General features: G+C 39.5%; 2 protein-coding genes across 2 annotated transcripts; both read left to right on the top strand.

Annotated features, from left to right (window-relative positions):
* The first annotated feature begins 6,790 nt into the window (after positions 1 to 6,790).
* On the top strand, positions 6,791 to 9,172 carry LOC131229180 (protein DMR6-LIKE OXYGENASE 2-like). The gene is made up of 3 exons (XM_058225069.1): positions 6,791 to 7,315; positions 8,063 to 8,390; positions 8,803 to 9,172. Exons 1-3 carry the CDS (start codon positions 6,843 to 6,845, stop codon positions 9,061 to 9,063), a joined length of 1,062 nt encoding a protein of 353 aa, XP_058081052.1. The 5' UTR covers positions 6,791 to 6,842; the 3' UTR covers positions 9,064 to 9,172.
* A 4,374-nt stretch (positions 9,173 to 13,546) lies between these two features.
* LOC131229313 (protein DMR6-LIKE OXYGENASE 1-like) lies at positions 13,547 to 17,992 on the top strand. The gene is made up of 3 exons (XM_058225237.1): positions 13,547 to 14,058; positions 15,906 to 16,233; positions 17,637 to 17,992. Exons 1-3 carry the CDS (start codon positions 13,586 to 13,588, stop codon positions 17,895 to 17,897), a joined length of 1,062 nt encoding a protein of 353 aa, XP_058081220.1. The 5' UTR covers positions 13,547 to 13,585; the 3' UTR covers positions 17,898 to 17,992.
* Positions 17,993 to 19,126: the final 1,134 nt, after the last annotated feature.

The following is a 19,126-nucleotide window of genomic DNA, read 5'->3' as shown; positions in this document are numbered from 1 at the left end:
CCATGTAGATGTAGTCACTTTGTGACAGGTATATCTAAATTTATGGTGATGGTTATTTCACATTATCTTCACACAATCACCTACATGGTCAAAGCGCTTTCAAAAGTGGGAGATTGGACTACTTAACTGACGATGATGAGCACCTGGCTCCCGCTGCAATAGGTTGGATCAATAATTGATGCAACCCTTTTTTCAATCATAGCGCCACATATTTAAGATACTAACAATAGGTGGGCCATGCCATGATGATCACTTGGTACAAAAATCAAGCCGATACCATAATTAGATGGGCACACTAGTACACAAAGTCATACCATCATGACGCAGGGATGTGCGTGATTAGGTTGATCACCGTCTTCCTTAAGGGGATAACTACTATGAATCCACAAAGCTTTTCTAGGCTTCTCATATGGATTGCTTGAATTCATGAGGGAAAATAAGAAAATAAAAATAAATTATAAAAAAATTCAAAATTTCATTGGTAGATAATAAAAACAAATTTATAACCCTTTAAATGGTGATACCAAACCTTGGAAGAAGTTTCATAATTAAACTTTAACTCAAACTCCCTAAAATTCGAAACTTATTATAAATAGTAAATTTACTATTTATAGTGTCTTATCTGACTTCTTTTTGTTTGTTAGCTTGTTAGTACACCCACTGGTAGTTGACACTTCACTGTTAGCCGCCCCCACTAGGGATCGATACCAAGACCTCAATGTTGAAACGAGGTTTCTTTCACTCGGTCTACCGCTTGAGCTATGGATCAGGGTGCTGTGTCTTATCTGACTTAATGATGTAAGACATGGCACCGATACATTCTTAGCATGGTTAGACTAAAAGAAAGTGAACCGTAAATTGACCAAAACTTTTGATTAGGTATCATTATAGGGCGCACATCCTATCAGTGACAAAAGGTGTTCGAGATAGGCGACCAAGTTATGATTCATTTATGCAATGAGAGAATTACAACCTGGACTTACAACAAGTTAAAGAATAAGAAGATTGGATCACTACCAATCATTTGAAAGATCAATGACAATGCTTACGTTGTTGATATTCTGGAAATGATATGGAAATCTCGCATACTTTGAACGTTACGGACCTGATCGAGTATCATGAACCGAAGCTGGACGAGAACTCAAGAATGATTTCTTTTGAAGTGGAGGAGACTGATGTAGAGTGGGTCGCAGACATTTTCATGTCCAATATGGACTAGAGAAGGCCCAATCGGAGGCGGAGGTGATCCAGACCATCAGAACCTTACAACAGGCGTATCTCGCAAACCAAAATGAGATACTCAGCATACCATATATGATTTTGGGGTAGGAGAAGCTACTTAAGCCAACCAACCCATTCACCTGAAATCTTCAAGATGGAAAAAATCTTAAGCATTCGTTAAGTGACTATAACAAGTAGATGGTTAAGAAATGAAATACAACAACCGATGGCAGATGAAAAAGTGCCTGATCTTCCAACTGGGGGATTTTTGGTGCACGAAGACATCCAGAAGATACCATTATTTCAACGGTTAATTTGGATTAATGGACTGTGGACCTCACATCTAACACATGAACTCCAAACCAAACAATCTCATACCAGACGAACCCTGCAAGAGTAACTGGCTTAGTTGCACTGGGCCGTGCCTATGGCTTGCAATGTGGGGAACGTGCATAAGACATAAGCTGTTCATCAGGTGTGATGCCTCCTTATTGTCGGGTGACTCATGACTAGACATGTACAGATTAAATTGGGTCATGTCATGCTATCAGAAATAAGCCCACCAAAAGGGCTGTACATCTGTTTTCTTTCTTCTAATAAAATTGGTGGCGTGAGCCCATCCTTTAAAAAAAAAAAAAAAAAGTCCACCAAAAGGATGTTTGGACAGCCCTTGACATAATAGGATTTAATACCTACTAACCACATGGCAGGATTTGATGCATACTGGACTAAATGACTTTCAAATATAATTTCACATGGGCTCAAGTATATACTAAATCAACCCGGCCCATCTCTTGGAACAGTCTGCCATCTAAATAAATCCCACCACATCAAGCCGGACAGTAGTTGATTCGGTCTTCAACTTAACCCATCTCTAACAATACCATGTGACCCTATCAAATATTGTCTTGCCAGGTCACCACACAATCTGCTTCCCTTTCACTCCTATTCTAAAATAAGCCCATCCAAAACTTAGGCCAAAACAAAAAGCATGGGTGGGATTTGGACACCCACTGTTAGTTGTTTCTGGGACCCGCTATGGTGTTTATTTGCCATCCGTTCCATTTATAGAATGCGAGGATGAAAGTAAACCAAAAAACAAAAAAAAAAAGAAAAAAGAAAAAAGAGTCATACTGTTCCAAAACTCAGGTGGACCACACCACTTGAATTAATTTACAGGTTTTATTTAGCCGTAATTGTACACTGTCTGGGTTACCTGAATTTTGGATTGTCCTGTCTAATTTTTGTCAAACAGAAAAATAGGACCCACTGTCTGTCTATCAAACACGTGGCATATAATTTGCTAGGAGCAGTGGTAAAACAATTCATGCAAAAGAGTGGTGGAAGCGGAGATACATGCCACACGTGCACGGGTGAGTGAGGACCCCAGCCGTGGTGTGCTGATGTGTGGGCCCTAAGTGATGTTTGTGTTTTATATCCACACCGTTCATTCGATTTTCCAGCTCATTTTAGGAATGGACTCAAAAATGAAGCTGATCCCAAAAGTCAAGTATAGTACACCATGGGAAACAATGGGAACACTAGCAACTGAAACCTTTTAAGGGCCCACCATCATGTTTATTTGTCATCTAACCTGTTGTAAGGTTGCTCGGACCTAAATAAAAAGAAAACACACATATCAACCTGATCTAAAGCTTTTATAACACAAGAACTTTTTCTCTCGGCCGTGTTCAATCACCATTGTTTCTTCTGTTATGGTCTACTAAAGTATTGAATTTGCTTCATCCAGGGTGGGTGTTCAATCACTATTGTTTTTTGTGTTGTGAGTCACTTGAGTAATCCACTTGATTTTTTGGTCCATGCCTTAAAATATGAGGCAAAACGGTTGAACAACATGGATATAAAACACATATATCACGTTAGCACCCAACACCTCCACCATTCCACGCTAGACGAAAAATTAATAAATAGATAAAAGCCAAAAACTACTTTAATTATCTTTCCCCGTGAGTTGCGTTTGCCGGGCGTGGCTTCGATGGTGGGTGGGATACTGACTATGAGCCCCATCTTAATGTATTTTCTTTAAATTCACACCATCCAACCGTTTTGACAGCTCATTTTATGGTATGATAAAAAAAATAAATGAAACAGATCTAAATCTCGGTTGGGCAGTACCACAGGAAATAATGGTGATTGATCATTAAAAACTTTTTGTGGGCCATAAAAGTTTTGGATCAAGTTCATATTTGTGTAGACCCTTGATCCATGTATTTGTTACCTTATAAAATGATTGGATGGCAAAATAAACATTTCAATGGCTCCCAAGAAGGTTTTAACGGTGGGGACTCAATCAACACTTTTCCTGTGGTGTGGCACACCAAAGATTTTTAATCTTCTTAAATTTTGAGATAATGCCTTAAAATGAGCTTTCAAAATGGATGGACGGTGTAGATGTAAGTTGCATAAATCACAGTGGGCCCCACAGCTAGGGATCCAGCTACCTGGGTGGAGAAGTGGTGCCCGCGTTTACCATAGTGGCCCCCACTTTTGATCAGAAGCCTAGCACGTGTATCCTACTTAAAGTACCGGTATCAAGAGTCACTTCTTCCCAGGCATGAAAATTGCTCCGGATTGAAAAAGTCATTACCGTTGGATGGGTGGCCCATAAATAAATGGCTAATTAAGAAAGAAAACATTGCAACCTACTACATTCGTACAAGGAAAGACAAAACATTGGGCTATTAAATCATCCAATTTAGGTGATTTTGGAGAATGGGTAATGGAAAACCCATCACACCGTTAATTTGGATCACCAAACCATGGACCCAGTTGTACAAACTGAGAACCCAAATTAACTTTAGAAAACTCACCCATGATTGTATAGCATCTCAAAGAAAGGATTTCATTGGCATATGTTGTCCCGTGTCATCATAGCCTCGTCCCAACCACTTGGTTTGGCTTAAAAAATAATCAAATGGTTGGGACAAGGCTATGATGACATGAGACAACATATGCCAAGGAAATCCTTTATTTGAGATGCTATAAAATCCTGGGCGAGTTTTTTAAAGTCCGTTTGGGTTCTCAATTTGTACAAGTGGGGTCCCTGGTTTGGTAATCCAAATTAATGGTGTGATGGGTTTTCCATTACCCATTCTCCAAAATCACCTAAATTGAATAGTTTAATAGCCCAATGTTTAGTCTTTCCTTGTATGAATGTGATAGGTGGCAATGTTTTCTTTCTTAAGCCATTTATTTATGGGCCACCCATCCAACGGTAGTGACTTTTTCAATCCTAAGCAATTTTCATGCCTGGGAACAAGTGGAGGCCACCATGGTAAATGCTTTCACGGCTTCTCCATCGAGGTAGGTGGATCCCTAGCGGTGGAGCCCACCATGATTTATGCAACTTGCATCTACGCCACCCATCTATTTTGAAAGATTATTTTAGGGCATTATCCCAAAAATTTAAAAGATTAAAAATCTTAGGTGAGCCACACCACAGGAAAAGTGGTGATTGAGTCCCCACCATTAAAATCTTCTTGAGAGCTACCGGAATGTTTATTTGCCATCCAATCATTTTATAAGGTAACAAATACCCAGATCAAGGGCCTACATAAATATGAACTTGATCCAAAACTTTTATAGCCCACAAAAAGTTTTTAATGATCAATCACCACTATATCCTGTGGTACAGTACAACTGAGATTTAAACCTGTCTCATTTTATTTTTGATATCATACCATAAAATGAGCTGTCAAGATGGTTGGATGGTGTGAATTTAAGGAAAATACATAAAGGTGGGGCTCACAGTTAGTATCTTACCCACCACCGAAGCCACGCCCGGCAAAGGCAACTCACGTGAAAGATAAAAGTAGTTTTTTGCTTTGTATTTATTTATTAATTTTTCCGCGTGGAATGGTGGAGGTGTTGGGTGCTAATTACGTGATATATGTGTCTTACATCCATGTCGTTCAACCGCTTTTCCCACATAATTTAGGGCTTGAACCAAAAAAATGAAACAGTCGGGACACAAAACACAATAGTGATTGAACACCCATCCTAAATGAAGGAGATTCAATACATAAATAGACCACAACAAAGAAAACAATGGTGATTGAACACCCACCGTAAAAAAGCTCTTGGGTTATAAAAGCTTTAGATGAGGTTGATATGTGTATTTTCTCTTTATTTAGGTGCTAATGAACTTACAACAGGTTATATGACAATAAACATTATGGACTCTAAAAAGGTTTGGATTGTTAGTGTCATTATTCCCTACTTCCCATGGTTATTATCGGCTTCAATTTTGAGTTCATGTCTAAAATGAGCTGGAAAATCGAATGGATGGTGTGAATATAAAATACATATATCACTTAGTGCCTCACAACGCATACACATCAACACACCACGGCTGGGGTCCTCACTCACCCGTGCAGGTGTAGCATGGATCTCTCGCTTCAGTCACTCTTTTGGATGAACAAATATGCCACATGTTTGATATGAATTCAGGACAGACAGTGGGTCCTAAGTCGAACATGGAAACCCATTGGCTGATGAGGATGTAAATCAACCGTGGGCTCACTATGGCTAACATGCGTGGAACAGATCTACCCCGTCCATCATATTGCAAGCCATAGGCATGCCCCAGTGCGACTAAGCCAGTTAATCTAGCACGGTTCGTCTGGTATGAGATTGTTCGACTTCGAGTTCATATGTGTTACATGTGAGGTCCACAGTCCATTAATCCAAACCGTTGAAATAATAGTATCTTCTATATGTCTTCATGCACCAAAAATCCCCCATCGGCTGCTGTATTTCATTTCTTAACCGTCTACTTCTTATAGTCACTTATCGAACGCTTGAGATTTTTTTACATCCCGAAGATTTCAGGTGAACGTTCCATCATATCGATGAACCATGGGCTCCACCTGTAAAAACTAAAGACCCGGCCATAGTGCACAAACATTGATCAGTCCAAGCATTTCATAATAAGATTTTGACCGTATTGGCACTGATTTTATGGTCAAATTCTTTAGAGAGGCTCCACCTTTCAAATATTTCAAGGATAGCCTTCTTACATCCTTTCAGGTCTTGAGAAGTTATTTTTGACTAAATTACTAGTGTTCCTGGTTAAATAGTTGTACGGTTTTCTTCGAGTAAATAAGAAGTAAAGCCATCTTATCTTTAATGCTGAGAAAATGATGTGTCGGAACATTTTATTCACTGAAAAACCATGCAACTAATGAGGGATAATTTGGTCTAAAAATCTTTTCAAGACTTGTCAAACACTACCCTTTGAAAATTTGGAAGGTGGAACGTTCACACAACAGTGCCAGTATTGTCAAAATCCCTTTCATAATTTCTCATTGTTGAATGTACTCAGCCATTGGAAACACTCTACGTGTTGGATTCCGTATCGCGGACCCGAAACCGTCCAAAGAAGATGTCCAGATCGTGGGTCCCACTTGAAAACATGATTCCTGCGTTATTAAATAAAAAAATAAAAAATCAACGTCAGTTACGTAATTGCTGATCATATCAAAGTGTCCATATTCAATGTACATCAACCGCCCTCTCACAAGTTAAAACAACCATCCACCAAAATCTAGAGAAAGTTACACTCACAGCATTGTTACACCATTATAGAAAAAAAAGAAAAGATGGGCTATGAGGTCGACTTGGCATTCATCCAGCCGTTGGAGCAAAGGCCCAAACTATCCATCAATGAGGCTGAGTCAATCCCGTTGATTGATCTTTCTCCGTTGAATTCACCGAATTCCGACGATCCGAAAGCCATCGCCGGCCTTGTTGCACAGATAGGGGCTGCCTGCAGTGAGTGGGGCTTCTTCCAAGTGATCAACCATGGTGTGCCATGGGATCTAAGACGAAGAGTGGAATCAGCGTCGAAGAAGTTCTTCGATTTGCCTCTTGAAGAGAAACGAAAAGTGCAGCGAGATGAGGTGAATCCGATGGGCTACTATGACACAGAGCATACTAAGAATGTGAGGGATTGGAAAGAGGTGTTTGATTTCGCGGCCGAAGATCCAACGTTCATCCCAGTTTTTAATAAGCCAGGGGCCCACGAAATTAAGTTGCCATCGAATCAATGGCCCGAGTACCCTCCAGAATTCAGGTAATTTACAAGTTAGGTATTTGGACCAATGTTTTCATAATCAAGAAGGGAAGAGTGTCATGAGACTCTGATTGATTGGAGGTTGCTCTTCCTGATCGTTCCTGATCGTTGGTTTTTTTTTTTTCTATTTTTTTCTCTAATGATTTTTAACGGGTCACTAGTTTTTTTAATTTTTTTTTTTTTAAATTTTAATTTAAAATAGACTCTGATCCACCATCCTAAGAAATCGGATTGCGTGCTGAGTTACTAAGTACCCTCTTATCGTAATGAGTAAGCTGAGTTGGGCCCACCTTGAATGTATGTGGTCTATCCACACCGTCCATCCCTTTTTCCATCTAATTTAAGGGGTTGAGCCCAAAATTGAATCATATCCAAATATCAAGTGGATCATACCACAGGAAACAGTGAGGACAATGATTTGCCCCCGTTAAAACCTTTCTAGCCCCACAGTGGGGATTTTATATGGCTCTAATTTCATGGTCGTTACATCAAACTTTTTAATTGGAACAACTCAAAATAGATTTACAAAATATATATTATTTTTTGATATTAATATATTAAAAACAGTTTAAAATATGTTGATTAGCAAACCTTTCTAGGAATTACCCGAGTCTACACCATGAATAATCAAGATCAAGACAGTCTCATGGTCATTGATCCAAAAGTAATTGTGCTAAATGAAAAAGTTTTAATTTCCAGCGCCATCTAACTTAATGTTGTCCATGAATTTATTTATTTATTCCTCAGAGAAGCTTGCACCGAATACTCAAGAGGTGTGCAAAAACTCGCATTTAAGTTGCTTGAGCTCATCTCATTGAGCTTAAACTTACCGCGTAAACGGTTGAACGGCTTCTTCGAAGAACAAACTACCTTTCTCCGCCTCAACCATTACCCTCCATGTCCTTCGCCACACCTTGCTCTTGGTGTAGGTCGCCACAAGGATTCCGGTGCCTTGACGGTCCTTGCTCAGGATGATGTTGGAGGGCTTGAAGTAAAGCGAAAGATTGATGGTGAGTGGATTAGGGTGAAGCCAGTCCCGGATTCTTACATCATTAACGTTGGGGACATTATTCAGGTACTACAAACTCCTACTCAAATTCCAGCCTAACCAATTCTACATTGGGGAAACTTTATGGTGTGTTTGGATGTACAATCTAACTGAATTGTGATAATCCAAATCAATATTAAAGAAATAACAAAGTTGGGTTAGCACCATTTTAACTCCCCTGATTGCGATTGCATGCGTTTGACAGTGAGACCATCTTAATTGCAAGTTGGGCCATGGCACCTCTTTATGAATGGGGTGGGACTAGCCCAAATGTGGTGATTCTGTTTTATTCAATTGAAATATCACAATTTAACTCAATCGAGCATCCAAACATGACCGTCTATCTTTATTGCTATGCTTTGTAAAGAAAGGAATTTTGGAAAAGAAACCCAATTTGCCTTTTTTATTTATTTATTTTATTTATTTATTTTTTTTCCAGGTTTGGAGCAATGACAAGTACGAAAGCGTGGAGCACAGGGTGGTGGTAAATGAGGAGCGTGAGAGGTTCTCCATCCCTCTTTTCTTCAACCCTGCACAATATGTGGTGGTGAAGCCATTGGAGGAGCTGATAAACGAGGAAAACCCTCCTAAATTTAAGGAATATAGTTGGGGGGACTTCTTTAAGGCCAGGGTGAATAGTAATTTCAAGAAGATGGATGTTGAGAATGTTCAGGTGGATCACTTCAAGATATCTGTATAATCAAAACCCTAGTGTTCTACGTACTTATGTTGCATTGTTAGAAAATGTTGCTACTATGATGTGTATGATGAGTATATATGGACTGTTTACTAAGTACATGTTATTCTCATATGTGCTATGTTAAATTAGGTTGATTTTGAGACACCAATGTATGGTTTATTGCAAGCATTGTTTGTAAATCTAGAATGGATTGGATGGTTTAGATCAGAACTGGCCACCAAATGGGCTGGGTCACTAAAAGCCTGGTCAGTTATTGTGTTGTAAGAAAAGATTACAACTATGTTAATCAAAGCTTAAACCCATAACTACACTAACATATAATTGAGTTATTGGCTGGCGATTAATGGGACAGCTTATGAATGAAGGTAGATATCTTCCATTTCATCCAAGCAAGATCAACATTATGATGTATTTGAGAGCAGGGTTGTTGTAATCATTGGACGTGGGAAAATGCATTCAGACGGTTATTTTTAAGAAGTTTACAAATAACAAAGGAGCTCAACGAAGTGAAAGATATCGACGAAGCAAAGTCTCTCATACCGACCCAATCAAATAAACCAACTAAATCAAATCTATCCTAGCATAGTCCTATCAATTGTCTTTTATGTTTCTTAGCATAATTTATATTTTATGGTCCTTAACGTAATTAGTTGCCTAATCTTACATTAGGAGTATCAGTAATCCAGTAGCTGTAATTCAAGTCTACGCTCATACGTTGGACAAATCCTTTTTTAATACAAATAATTCTTAATTCTTATTTCAGAAAGATGCATGCTTTGCAATTACTCCCTACAGTTGATTGTAAGTGTTTCTTTTTTGACTTACCTTAAAATTTAAAAGTCATTTCATATGAGAGGCAAGGTGCAACCTATTATTAAAAGATAAACTCTATCATTCGATATTCGCCTAATTATCTTAAATATCTTATGAGTAGTTGAATAAGCCACTGGTTTTCTCAAATCTCGATCATGTATTTGCCATCTTGACACTTGAGGTCAAATTGTTTGATTGGAATCGAGCTACACAACCAGTTTTGAAACGCTAGTTGCATATATCACACCGGAGTAAATTTGAAACCATAGGCAACACTTCTCGGTGTTCTACTCACTAAGATTAAGGGCATTTATTTGATAATTTTTTATTATTTTTTATTATTTATTTTTTATACGCATGCACACACAACCCCACACACTCACACCCTAGTGGAATTTCACCACATATGGGTATTCAAACCCTTTTTGGGTTCCAGTCCTTGCCCGAGTGGTAGACTCTAAGGGCCCATTTGGCCGGGCGGACTGGAAGGGATTGGATGGTATTGGAAGGGATTGGAAGTTAAATATCAGGATTGGCCGAGCATGCCAAACAGATTGGGTGACCTGATCCCGGGATATAACAATCCCATGGATCTTAAGACAATCCACCACAACACCATCATTACCTTCAAAAAGAAAAAAAGGAAAAAAAAAGAGTTAGGACCCAATTATTTGATACTATGCCAAAGTATGATGCTTGATATGCAGGCACTAATAAATTGTATAAACATGTGTAAAGTTAAACCAACTTACTTTAGGAGCTCATTGCCATTAAGTCACAGTCTGAATCATGGACACTTGTTTTTCAAAGTAGGACCAATGGATTTTCTTTTTATTTATAACCGTTCGGACGTCCACCGATCCGATCGTCAGGTTATCAAACAAGTGTAGTTTATGGTATAAGATGCATCTAAACAGGATTGATAATTTAGAGAGTTTGATTTGAAATATTTGTATTCATGTGTGCAATATCTGACTGATTTCTGTCCCAGTGTATCATCCATCACACTTAGACGAGTCCCGACTCGACTCAGTACTGAACGATTCAGTCCGGGTGGCCAAGTCTTTTAACCATGACCAGGATCTGGCCTATTTCAGGTCCTAGGAATAGAACCCGTCTTGAAATTTCACTCCGACCCTCGTCAGGGTACTCGCTAGAGTGCACTTTGGAAATGTACTCATCTAACATGTGGAAATGAAGCACACGTTTAAAAGATTGTAAACGCTCATATGATATCCAAATGGTTTGATGCCCTGTCTAAAAATAGCTCAATATGGTGTTCCCGTGTGGGTGGACCGCACTGTATGAAATAAGTTAACAGCTTAGAGAAATTGACCAACGGTCCAAAATCCATGTACATGTGTAGTGCACCTGACCATTAGATCGGCTTGATTTTTGACATACCTAACCTAGCAAGTGAGATTGGCGGACCGTCTATGTGCGGATCCATACGCACACGTGTTCCCCTTCCAACGTGTGAGGAGTTTACACTTTCAAAGTATTTCGCTAACGTGCGGACAAAAGGGTGGTTGGTGCGTCTATTCCCATCAAGGGAGCGGATTAGGTGCGGTCTTTACTGTGGGCCCCACCTTGATGTATTTATTGCCGCCTATAAATTTTCCAGATAATTTTAGGATATAATTTTAAAATAAATCAGATCCATATCTCAGGTGGACCATACCATAGGAAACAGCGGTGATTGAATGTTCCACCATTAAAAATTTTCTAGAGTCCAGAATAGTGTTTCCATAATAGTTATTTGCCATCCAACCTGTTGGTAAGGTCATATAAACCTTGATGAAAGGGAAAAACAAATATCAGTTTCATCAAAAACTTTCGTGGCCCATTTTAAGTTGTTAATGGTCAGTCACCACTTTTCCTTATAGTATGTTCCACATGATACTTGGATTTTCTTCATTTTTTGCATTATGCATTAAAATGATCTTTAAAAACCGATGGACGGTGTGGATATTGAATAAATTAATCAAGGTAGGTCTCACAGTAAGGTACGCACCATCTTATTCCACTGCCCCACGTTTACGAGTTTGACTAGGAAATCCCCTTATCAAATTCGAATGCGTCCACGTACATTGTACCGAGCCCGCGAGTACACTCGCCAACTTGTGGGAGATCGGAGTTCTATTTGTTCCATTCCATATCTGATGAAAGAGTCTATACGATCATCAGATTGGTGGGACACGCGTGTGGCCCACATGATGATCATATCAGTGTCATCGTGACGTGGCATCTACAAAGTGGTGATCCCCAAAAGAGCAGCTCCGATCTTTCGCACGTGTTACTGATTTACACGTGCTAAAGCGAGTGTACTTTTCATGTCGAAATCTCCAACCGCGTGTCCAAAAGCTAGAAACAAAGGCCAGCTAATGTCTATCAATAAAATACTCTCGATGGACGAAATATGCGTTTGTAGCCACTCAAAAATTTTGGCTACTCATGCACAGAGCTTGTGGCAACACGCAATCGAGGCCACTCCAAACCGTAGGTCCGAGGTCTATGCAACAGATTCGGAAAATCGTACTGATAAGATGATCAAGACCATCCAATTGGTAGCAAGCAAAGGAGAACGCGGATTGCGTCCTACCCCGCCCGTCTCCAGCTAGGAACGGTCAGGAGCTCTGAGTGGCCACCGTGATGTATGGGTTTTATCCACACCGTCCATCTACTTCTCCATGACATTTTATGGAATGGTACCAAAAATTAGAAAAATCCAAGTGGACCGCACCACAGGAAGCAGTGGTGGTGATGATGCTCACCGTTGAAACTTTCCTAAGGCCCACGGTGATGTTTATTTACCATTCCAACCAATTCATAAAGTTTCCTATACAGCGAAGGGAAAACACAAATATCAGCTTGATCCAAAACTTCTGTCGCCCCTATGAAGTTTTTAACCGTAAGAGTTTAATCCCCATTGTGTGGTCTACCTGTGTATTGGATCTGCCTCATTTTTGAACCCATTATCTGAAATGATACGGATAAATGAATGGACGGTGTGGATAAAACCAACACATCAAAATGACCACTTACAGCTCCTGCCCGTTCCCAGTTGGAGACAGGCGGCGTAGTACGCAATCTGCGTTCAGCAAAAGGAAGGTTCAAAAGGATGGTCATCAGTCCAAATTCAATGGAAAAGAAATTAGATAATTAAGATCATCTATTCATCCGGATTTCAGGCCAACAGGACCACGATTTGGATGGTCTGGATTGGACTATATACGCCACGTGTACGGCTAGTGAATCACCGCAACTCATTGAGTTGTGAAACGAGAAGCACATTGTAGTCTTCTGCCTACCTAAGATTCCTCCGCCGGTAGATTAAATTGTGCGTAAACCACAGTTTACAGTAAGTAATGGTAACTCACCCACCCACACTTATCATGCATGTCATCAATCCTAACAATCCAAATCATGCCCTCATCCAAAAGCCACACTAATTGTGCAAACTCAACCATCCATTCAGCACCCACAAGTTGGACGGTTAAAATCGTCCAATCGATGTGAATTCCAATATTTGCTCCATCCCATAAAAGCCGTTGATTTGGTTGGGAATCAATGCCACATGTTCAGTAGTTGAATTGCCACAATTTAGCGAATGTATCCCGACGCACAGAGTACAGTAATTCCACCTACAATTACGAAGCAGTAGACCCCGCCTTTCATTTGTTCCACCATTTTGTGCTTTTGGAGAGAAATGGGCCAGGAGGTGGATCTTGCATTCATCCAGGCCCCAGAACACAGACCCAATCTCTCTATCAATGAGGCCGGAGGAATCCCATTGGTTGATCTCTCACCGTTGAATTCTCAGAATTCAGATGATCCACAAGCCCTGGTGGACCTCGTCGCAGAGATCGGGGCCGCCTGTAGAGACTATGGCTTCTTCCAAGTAATCAACCACAGCGTGCCGTTAGAAATCAGGGAGAAAATGGAATCAACGGCTAAGGAATTCTTCGCCTTGCCTTTGGATGAGAAGAAGAAGGTGCGACGAGACGAGGCGAATCCTTTGGGCTACTACGATACGGAGCACACCAAGAATGTGAGAGATTGGAAGGAGGTGTTCGATTTCTATGTCCTAGATTCACCGTTGATCCCAGCATCTGATCAAACGGTGGACCGTCGATCAAAGACGGCGCGAAATCAATGGCCGGAGTGCCCTCATAAGTTCAGGTAATCGTGGGCCTAAGAAACTGAGGGTCCATTTCTTTAGCCTTGTAATTCTTTTTTGGTTTGTGGGCCCACAATCTCATTATGGTATCATAGCTTGACTAGTTCTATAACTCGGTGACTCGACTAGAAACTCGGACGAGTAAACTCGACTCAGAGAGATTCGAGCTGAGTTACTGTGAAACTCACCCACGAGCTCGAATTGGTTTTGACTCTGTTGGACTCATCGAGTCAACTCTCTTACTCGGTGGACTGACTCGAAAGGAGACTTGAACACATGATCGAACCATGTGTTGGGACTTGTGAGTAAATTAGCATTTTTTTTTCTACCTATATGTATCTATATGATCTTTAAACACTTCTCTACTTATCTAATATCGAGTTGATTCAAGTCCAGTCTTCAAGTAAACCTGATTAGGCTTAACATTGAGTTGAGTTTTTGGATTTTGAACTCGATCGATACATACAAAATTTTAGACCCACATGTAAGGGTTACAAACATGGATTGCCAACTTGTCGAGGTCGATGGCTTCGACTTGGTTGAGTCCATCCAGCTTGGCACCGCAAGTTAGTAGTGAAAATATGACCTACTTGGATGAGTCACTGGCAATTTAGGACAATCCTGACTTATGACTGCTGAATCTTACAACCCCAAAATACAGGTTAGACTTTAGAGCTGTACACGAGCTGAGCTGAACTGAGTTTGATGCAAGTTTGGTTTGGCTCGCTTATGTGACACTTTATTTAAGTTTTATATGAGTTGAGCTTCGAGCATATCTGTATTTTTTGAGCTTGTTTTGGTTTTAGATTATATGAGCTTGAGCTTGGTTTGGTTTGGTCCAAATATCTGAGCCTAGCTAAACCAATTCAAATCCATACTAAGTAAACTTTGTAGGCCCACTGTCATGTATATGTATTATTCATGAGGTGCATCGGATTTTACATAACATTTTAGGACATGATCCAAAATGGAATAATATCCAACGCTCAAGTGGACTATACCATAAGAAACAAATTGCATTCATGTATATGCATTATGTATTATCCACATCATCATGTATATGTATTATCCATGCCGTCCATCCGTTTTTACATATCATTTTTTGGACATGATCCCAAAATTAAATCATATCCAAAGTTCAAGTGGATCCCATCGTAGGAAACATTGTGCATACAATCTATGAGTTGAATCAAATCGTTCTGAATCAAGTTGAGCTTCAAGCCGAACCAAGCCAATGCTATATGCCCTGGTTTGAGCTTGGTTTGTTTGTTTGTTTGTTTTTGTTTTTTTGTTTTTTTTTTTTAAATAATTTATAAATGAACTTGACTCCGAGGCTCGGTTTTGTTAATTTGAACTTCTATTCAAACCAAACCAGGCTAAGCTTTTTTAAACCAATCCAATCCAAGCTTTCGAGCTAGCTTGGTTTGTGTCCAGTTCTAGTTGGACAGTCCTGATCGAAACAAATTACAGACAGTCAATCTTCTCTCATTGTATTAGTCCAGTTTTTTATGACTGTTAATGGGACAATGACCCCATGATTTGGATGGTCGTGTGTATGCTCGGCCAATAGATATATATATATATATATATATATATATATATATATATATATATATATATATATATATATATATATATATATATATATATAGCATGAGTAAATCCAAAGCATTGATTAATTAGGCTCACCTTATAGAACTCTTACATGTTGGTTTTTGATAATGGGCAGAACGGTTGTACTTAAAAATGAAGTTTCATGCAATTTCATTGGTTCGGTACAATTTCAAACTGTACATGCAGCATGAGTATAAGCCCAGAGTAACATTGTGTATAAATTTTGTTTTGGTAGAGATATCTGCAATGAATATGCAATGAATGTGGAGAAGCTAGCCTTTGAGTTGCTTGAGCTGATTTCATTGAGCTTGAACTTGCCTGCCAAACGACTGAACGGATTCTTCAAAGACCATACCAGCCGCATCCGGCTCAACCACTACCCTCCTTGTCCTTCACCAGACCTTGCTCTTGGTGTTGGTCACCACAAGGATGGAGGTGCCTTGACTGTTCTTGCTCAGGACGACGTTGGTGGGCTCAATGTGAGGCGGAAGGCCGACGGTCAGTGGGTCAGGGTGAAACCTATCCCAAATTCTTACATCATCAACGTTGGAGACATCATTCAGGTGCTGTAAACTCTTCCTACATAACTATATATTTGTTGGTAGGAAGAGTATACTAAGGTTGCATTTAAAAACAAGGGTGCCCTTGGACACTTCAATTGGTTCATGTAAGCGGTGGGACCCACATACGCTCAAGGGTGGCCCTATTTTATGGCTTGGATTAGGCCGTCTAGTGACCGATTGCAGTATTCGCAGGTCCCTTTCTTACATATGTTCAACATGCATCTTTTTTTTAATTGGGGCTGAATCCATTACAAAGTTCCATGGAGCAAGCAATTTCTACTATGAGCCCATTTTGGTGTTTTGAGTCACGTCTTCCTATGTTGAACTATTATTTCGTGGGGCCTACCTATGATGTGTATGTAGAATCTAAACTGTGAATACGATCAATCTTCTCTCACCATACATCTACGAAGTCATTCTCATCCAAACTTTGAGAGTGACACATCATAGTGGAAGTTTTGAATGTGGTACGTGACACCCTTTCTAAAATGTTCATTTTTTACCCACATGAGCTATGAGGTTGAATATTGGAACGTATGACTAACATGGCATGGAATTCCGGATGTATATACGGATTGCACCTTCAAAAGATGTTGGGCTCAAGACTGCACAAATGCTCCATAAGCAAAGGCTACGTTTGAGGGACGTGAATTCAGTGTGGATTCAGAGAACTATAGAGTATCGTGGTTTCTTGATTTGGTGAGATTTGATTGAGTCATGTGCCGTAGTAAAAAAGACCGTTTACTTTTAATCACATACTTGTGTTGAGCACTTACATAACCAAACAACTTTCAAATATGCTTTGTTGACTCCATCAATGCCAGCTGCATGCTGCCCAATCAAATCCTACCACGCACATCAATTGAATCCCCATCTATTGAGAGATGATCGTGATGTGGCTCTCCTGATCACCTGGTCAGAAACGCTCGAAAGAATGACTGATTGAAGTTGGGATAGAAAAATGTGCATACCTATCACTCTCATTCTAGAGGAATTATACAGGTCCAGAGCTTGGACGACTAGGATCCGATGATCTGCTGGCCTGAACAATTCCACACATCCAGTATCTATATTTCTCCGTCTGATGGGCCCCACCATTGACGGAGGATTCCCAAAATTTTCCATGCTGGAAAAACTAACACTTTTGCGCTAAAGGGATGACTGCTTATGACTCTTGATAGAGTTACTAAGGACAGTAGTTTTCTTACTCAACCAGCGATTTTAGGACCTCATCAAAGGATTAGGATCTTCCAATCTCAATAACTTTTTTATTTTTTACTTTCAATTATTATTATTAATATTATTTATTTTTACATTGGGACTGTATCATTAATCATCTTTATGATGGCCAAAATATGTGGTGTAGAAGTATATATCTTACAAATTTGTTTTTTCTTTTCAAGGTCTGGAGCAACGACGAGTATGAGAGCGTAGAGCACAGGGCGATGGTGAACTCGGAAAGAGAGAGATTCTCTATCCCTTTCTTCTTCAATCCTGCAAACTACACTATGGTGAAGCCATTGGAGGAGCTGACAGATGAACAGAACCCCCCTAAATACAGGGAATACAATTGGGGTGAGTTCCGCAAAGCGAGGGCACACGGAAATTTCAAGAAGATGGATGTTGAAAATCTTCAGATATATCACTTCAAGATATCCAAATGATCCACCTCCTCCCACATCACGATTATGTTAGATCACGAAGGATGATGTCATTGATATGATGTATATGATAAGGTCTGAGTATGGTGCTATTGGCACTTTTTATGATTAAGGCTATGTTTGGATGCACTATTGAATTGAATTTATAATACTAGCTATGACCAGATTGCAATTACCTTGTGTAGAATTTAAATAGGAGTAGGCTCTAAATTTCAATTTATGATGCTTTCAGTCTGGTAGTTATAGGAATATTATTGAAATATGATGGCTTCCTCCTGAATGTGTATACTAACAAAGGCATTTGTGTTTTGGACATTTATGAGTCTCTATCAACATATGTATATCAATTCAATTAAACAGAGCATTCAAATGTAGCCTACATCTAAACTCTGTAGCATTGTGATGCATGCCCAATTCAAGAGGAAAGCTCAACCCATGAATTAGGACCCAGCCTTTGTATTCAGCCCATGATTTCTTGCCTAAGCATTTAAGAATTTTAAGTATCTTTATAATGTACGGCTTTTGGGACCACGTGGTATGGAAAGGAAAGAAATTTTAAGATTCATGCATGCCTCGGGATTTTTTTTAATTTTTTTTTTTTTAAGTTGTATTTTGTTTTTAAAATTTTATATTAGAAAAAAATGATTTAAAAATTAAGAAAAAAAATGGTTTTTTCTTGTTGTGTAGTTTTCATTTTTTTTCTTTTGTTGAGTTTAGTCACACATTTGTAAGAAGATTAGAATTTTAAGTCTTGGGTGTAACCTTGCACGTGCATTCATGGGGGCCGTGGTTGTGGCAAGGCGTAGTGTGGCGCGGTGTGGTGTGTCCTTATTCAAACTTAGAAAAAAAATAATTCTCGACATAGATGATGACTTGATCATGCACATGCGATAGAGAACCGTCATGCACCGACACAATATTTAATGAGCTAGCATGTACCGATGTGCATTTAATACGCCATTTGCATGCGCCTAAAGCCTAGCAATCATTTTTTTTAACACACGCACACACACCACCACACACTCACGCCTTAGTGGGATTTCACCACCTATGGGTGCTTGAACCCTTGACCAGGTGTTGAAACTCTTAAGAGCCTAACAATCATTTCTTATTTCTTTATAAAAGTAACTCATTTTAATGTCGCATCTTCTTCTCTCTTAATTTTCTTTCTGCAATCTTCTTTTGGGCAAACCAGTATGAGCAAGATTGGGTTTGTGTTACTGAGATCACAT

Source organism: Magnolia sinica, chromosome 16 (assembly GCF_029962835.1).
Source record: "Magnolia sinica isolate HGM2019 chromosome 16, MsV1, whole genome shotgun sequence".
NCBI classification, from domain to species: Eukaryota; Viridiplantae; Streptophyta; class Magnoliopsida; order Magnoliales; family Magnoliaceae; genus Magnolia; species Magnolia sinica.
This window is presented reverse-complemented; position numbering and strand designations above follow the sequence as displayed.

What these genes read in the sequence shown, in the direction of transcription:
- LOC131229180 (XM_058225069.1), top strand. Translation starts at nt 6,843, where the DNA reads ATGGGCTATGAGGTCGACTTGGCATTCATCCAGCCGTTGGAGCAAAGG. An exon ending in GAGTACCCTCCAGAATTCAG is followed by an intron (nt 7,316 to 8,062) that starts GTAATTTACAAG and finishes TTTATTCCTCAG; the next exon opens with AGAAGCTTGCACCGAATACT. An exon ending in ACGTTGGGGACATTATTCAG is followed by an intron (nt 8,391 to 8,802) that starts GTACTACAAACT and finishes TTTTTTTTCCAG; the next exon opens with GTTTGGAGCAATGACAAGTA.
- LOC131229313 (XM_058225237.1), top strand. Translation starts at nt 13,586, where the DNA reads ATGGGCCAGGAGGTGGATCTTGCATTCATCCAGGCCCCAGAACACAGA. An exon ending in GAGTGCCCTCATAAGTTCAG is followed by an intron (nt 14,059 to 15,905) that starts GTAATCGTGGGC and finishes TTGTTTTGGTAG; the next exon opens with AGATATCTGCAATGAATATG. An exon ending in ACGTTGGAGACATCATTCAG is followed by an intron (nt 16,234 to 17,636) that starts GTGCTGTAAACT and finishes TTTCTTTTCAAG; the next exon opens with GTCTGGAGCAACGACGAGTA.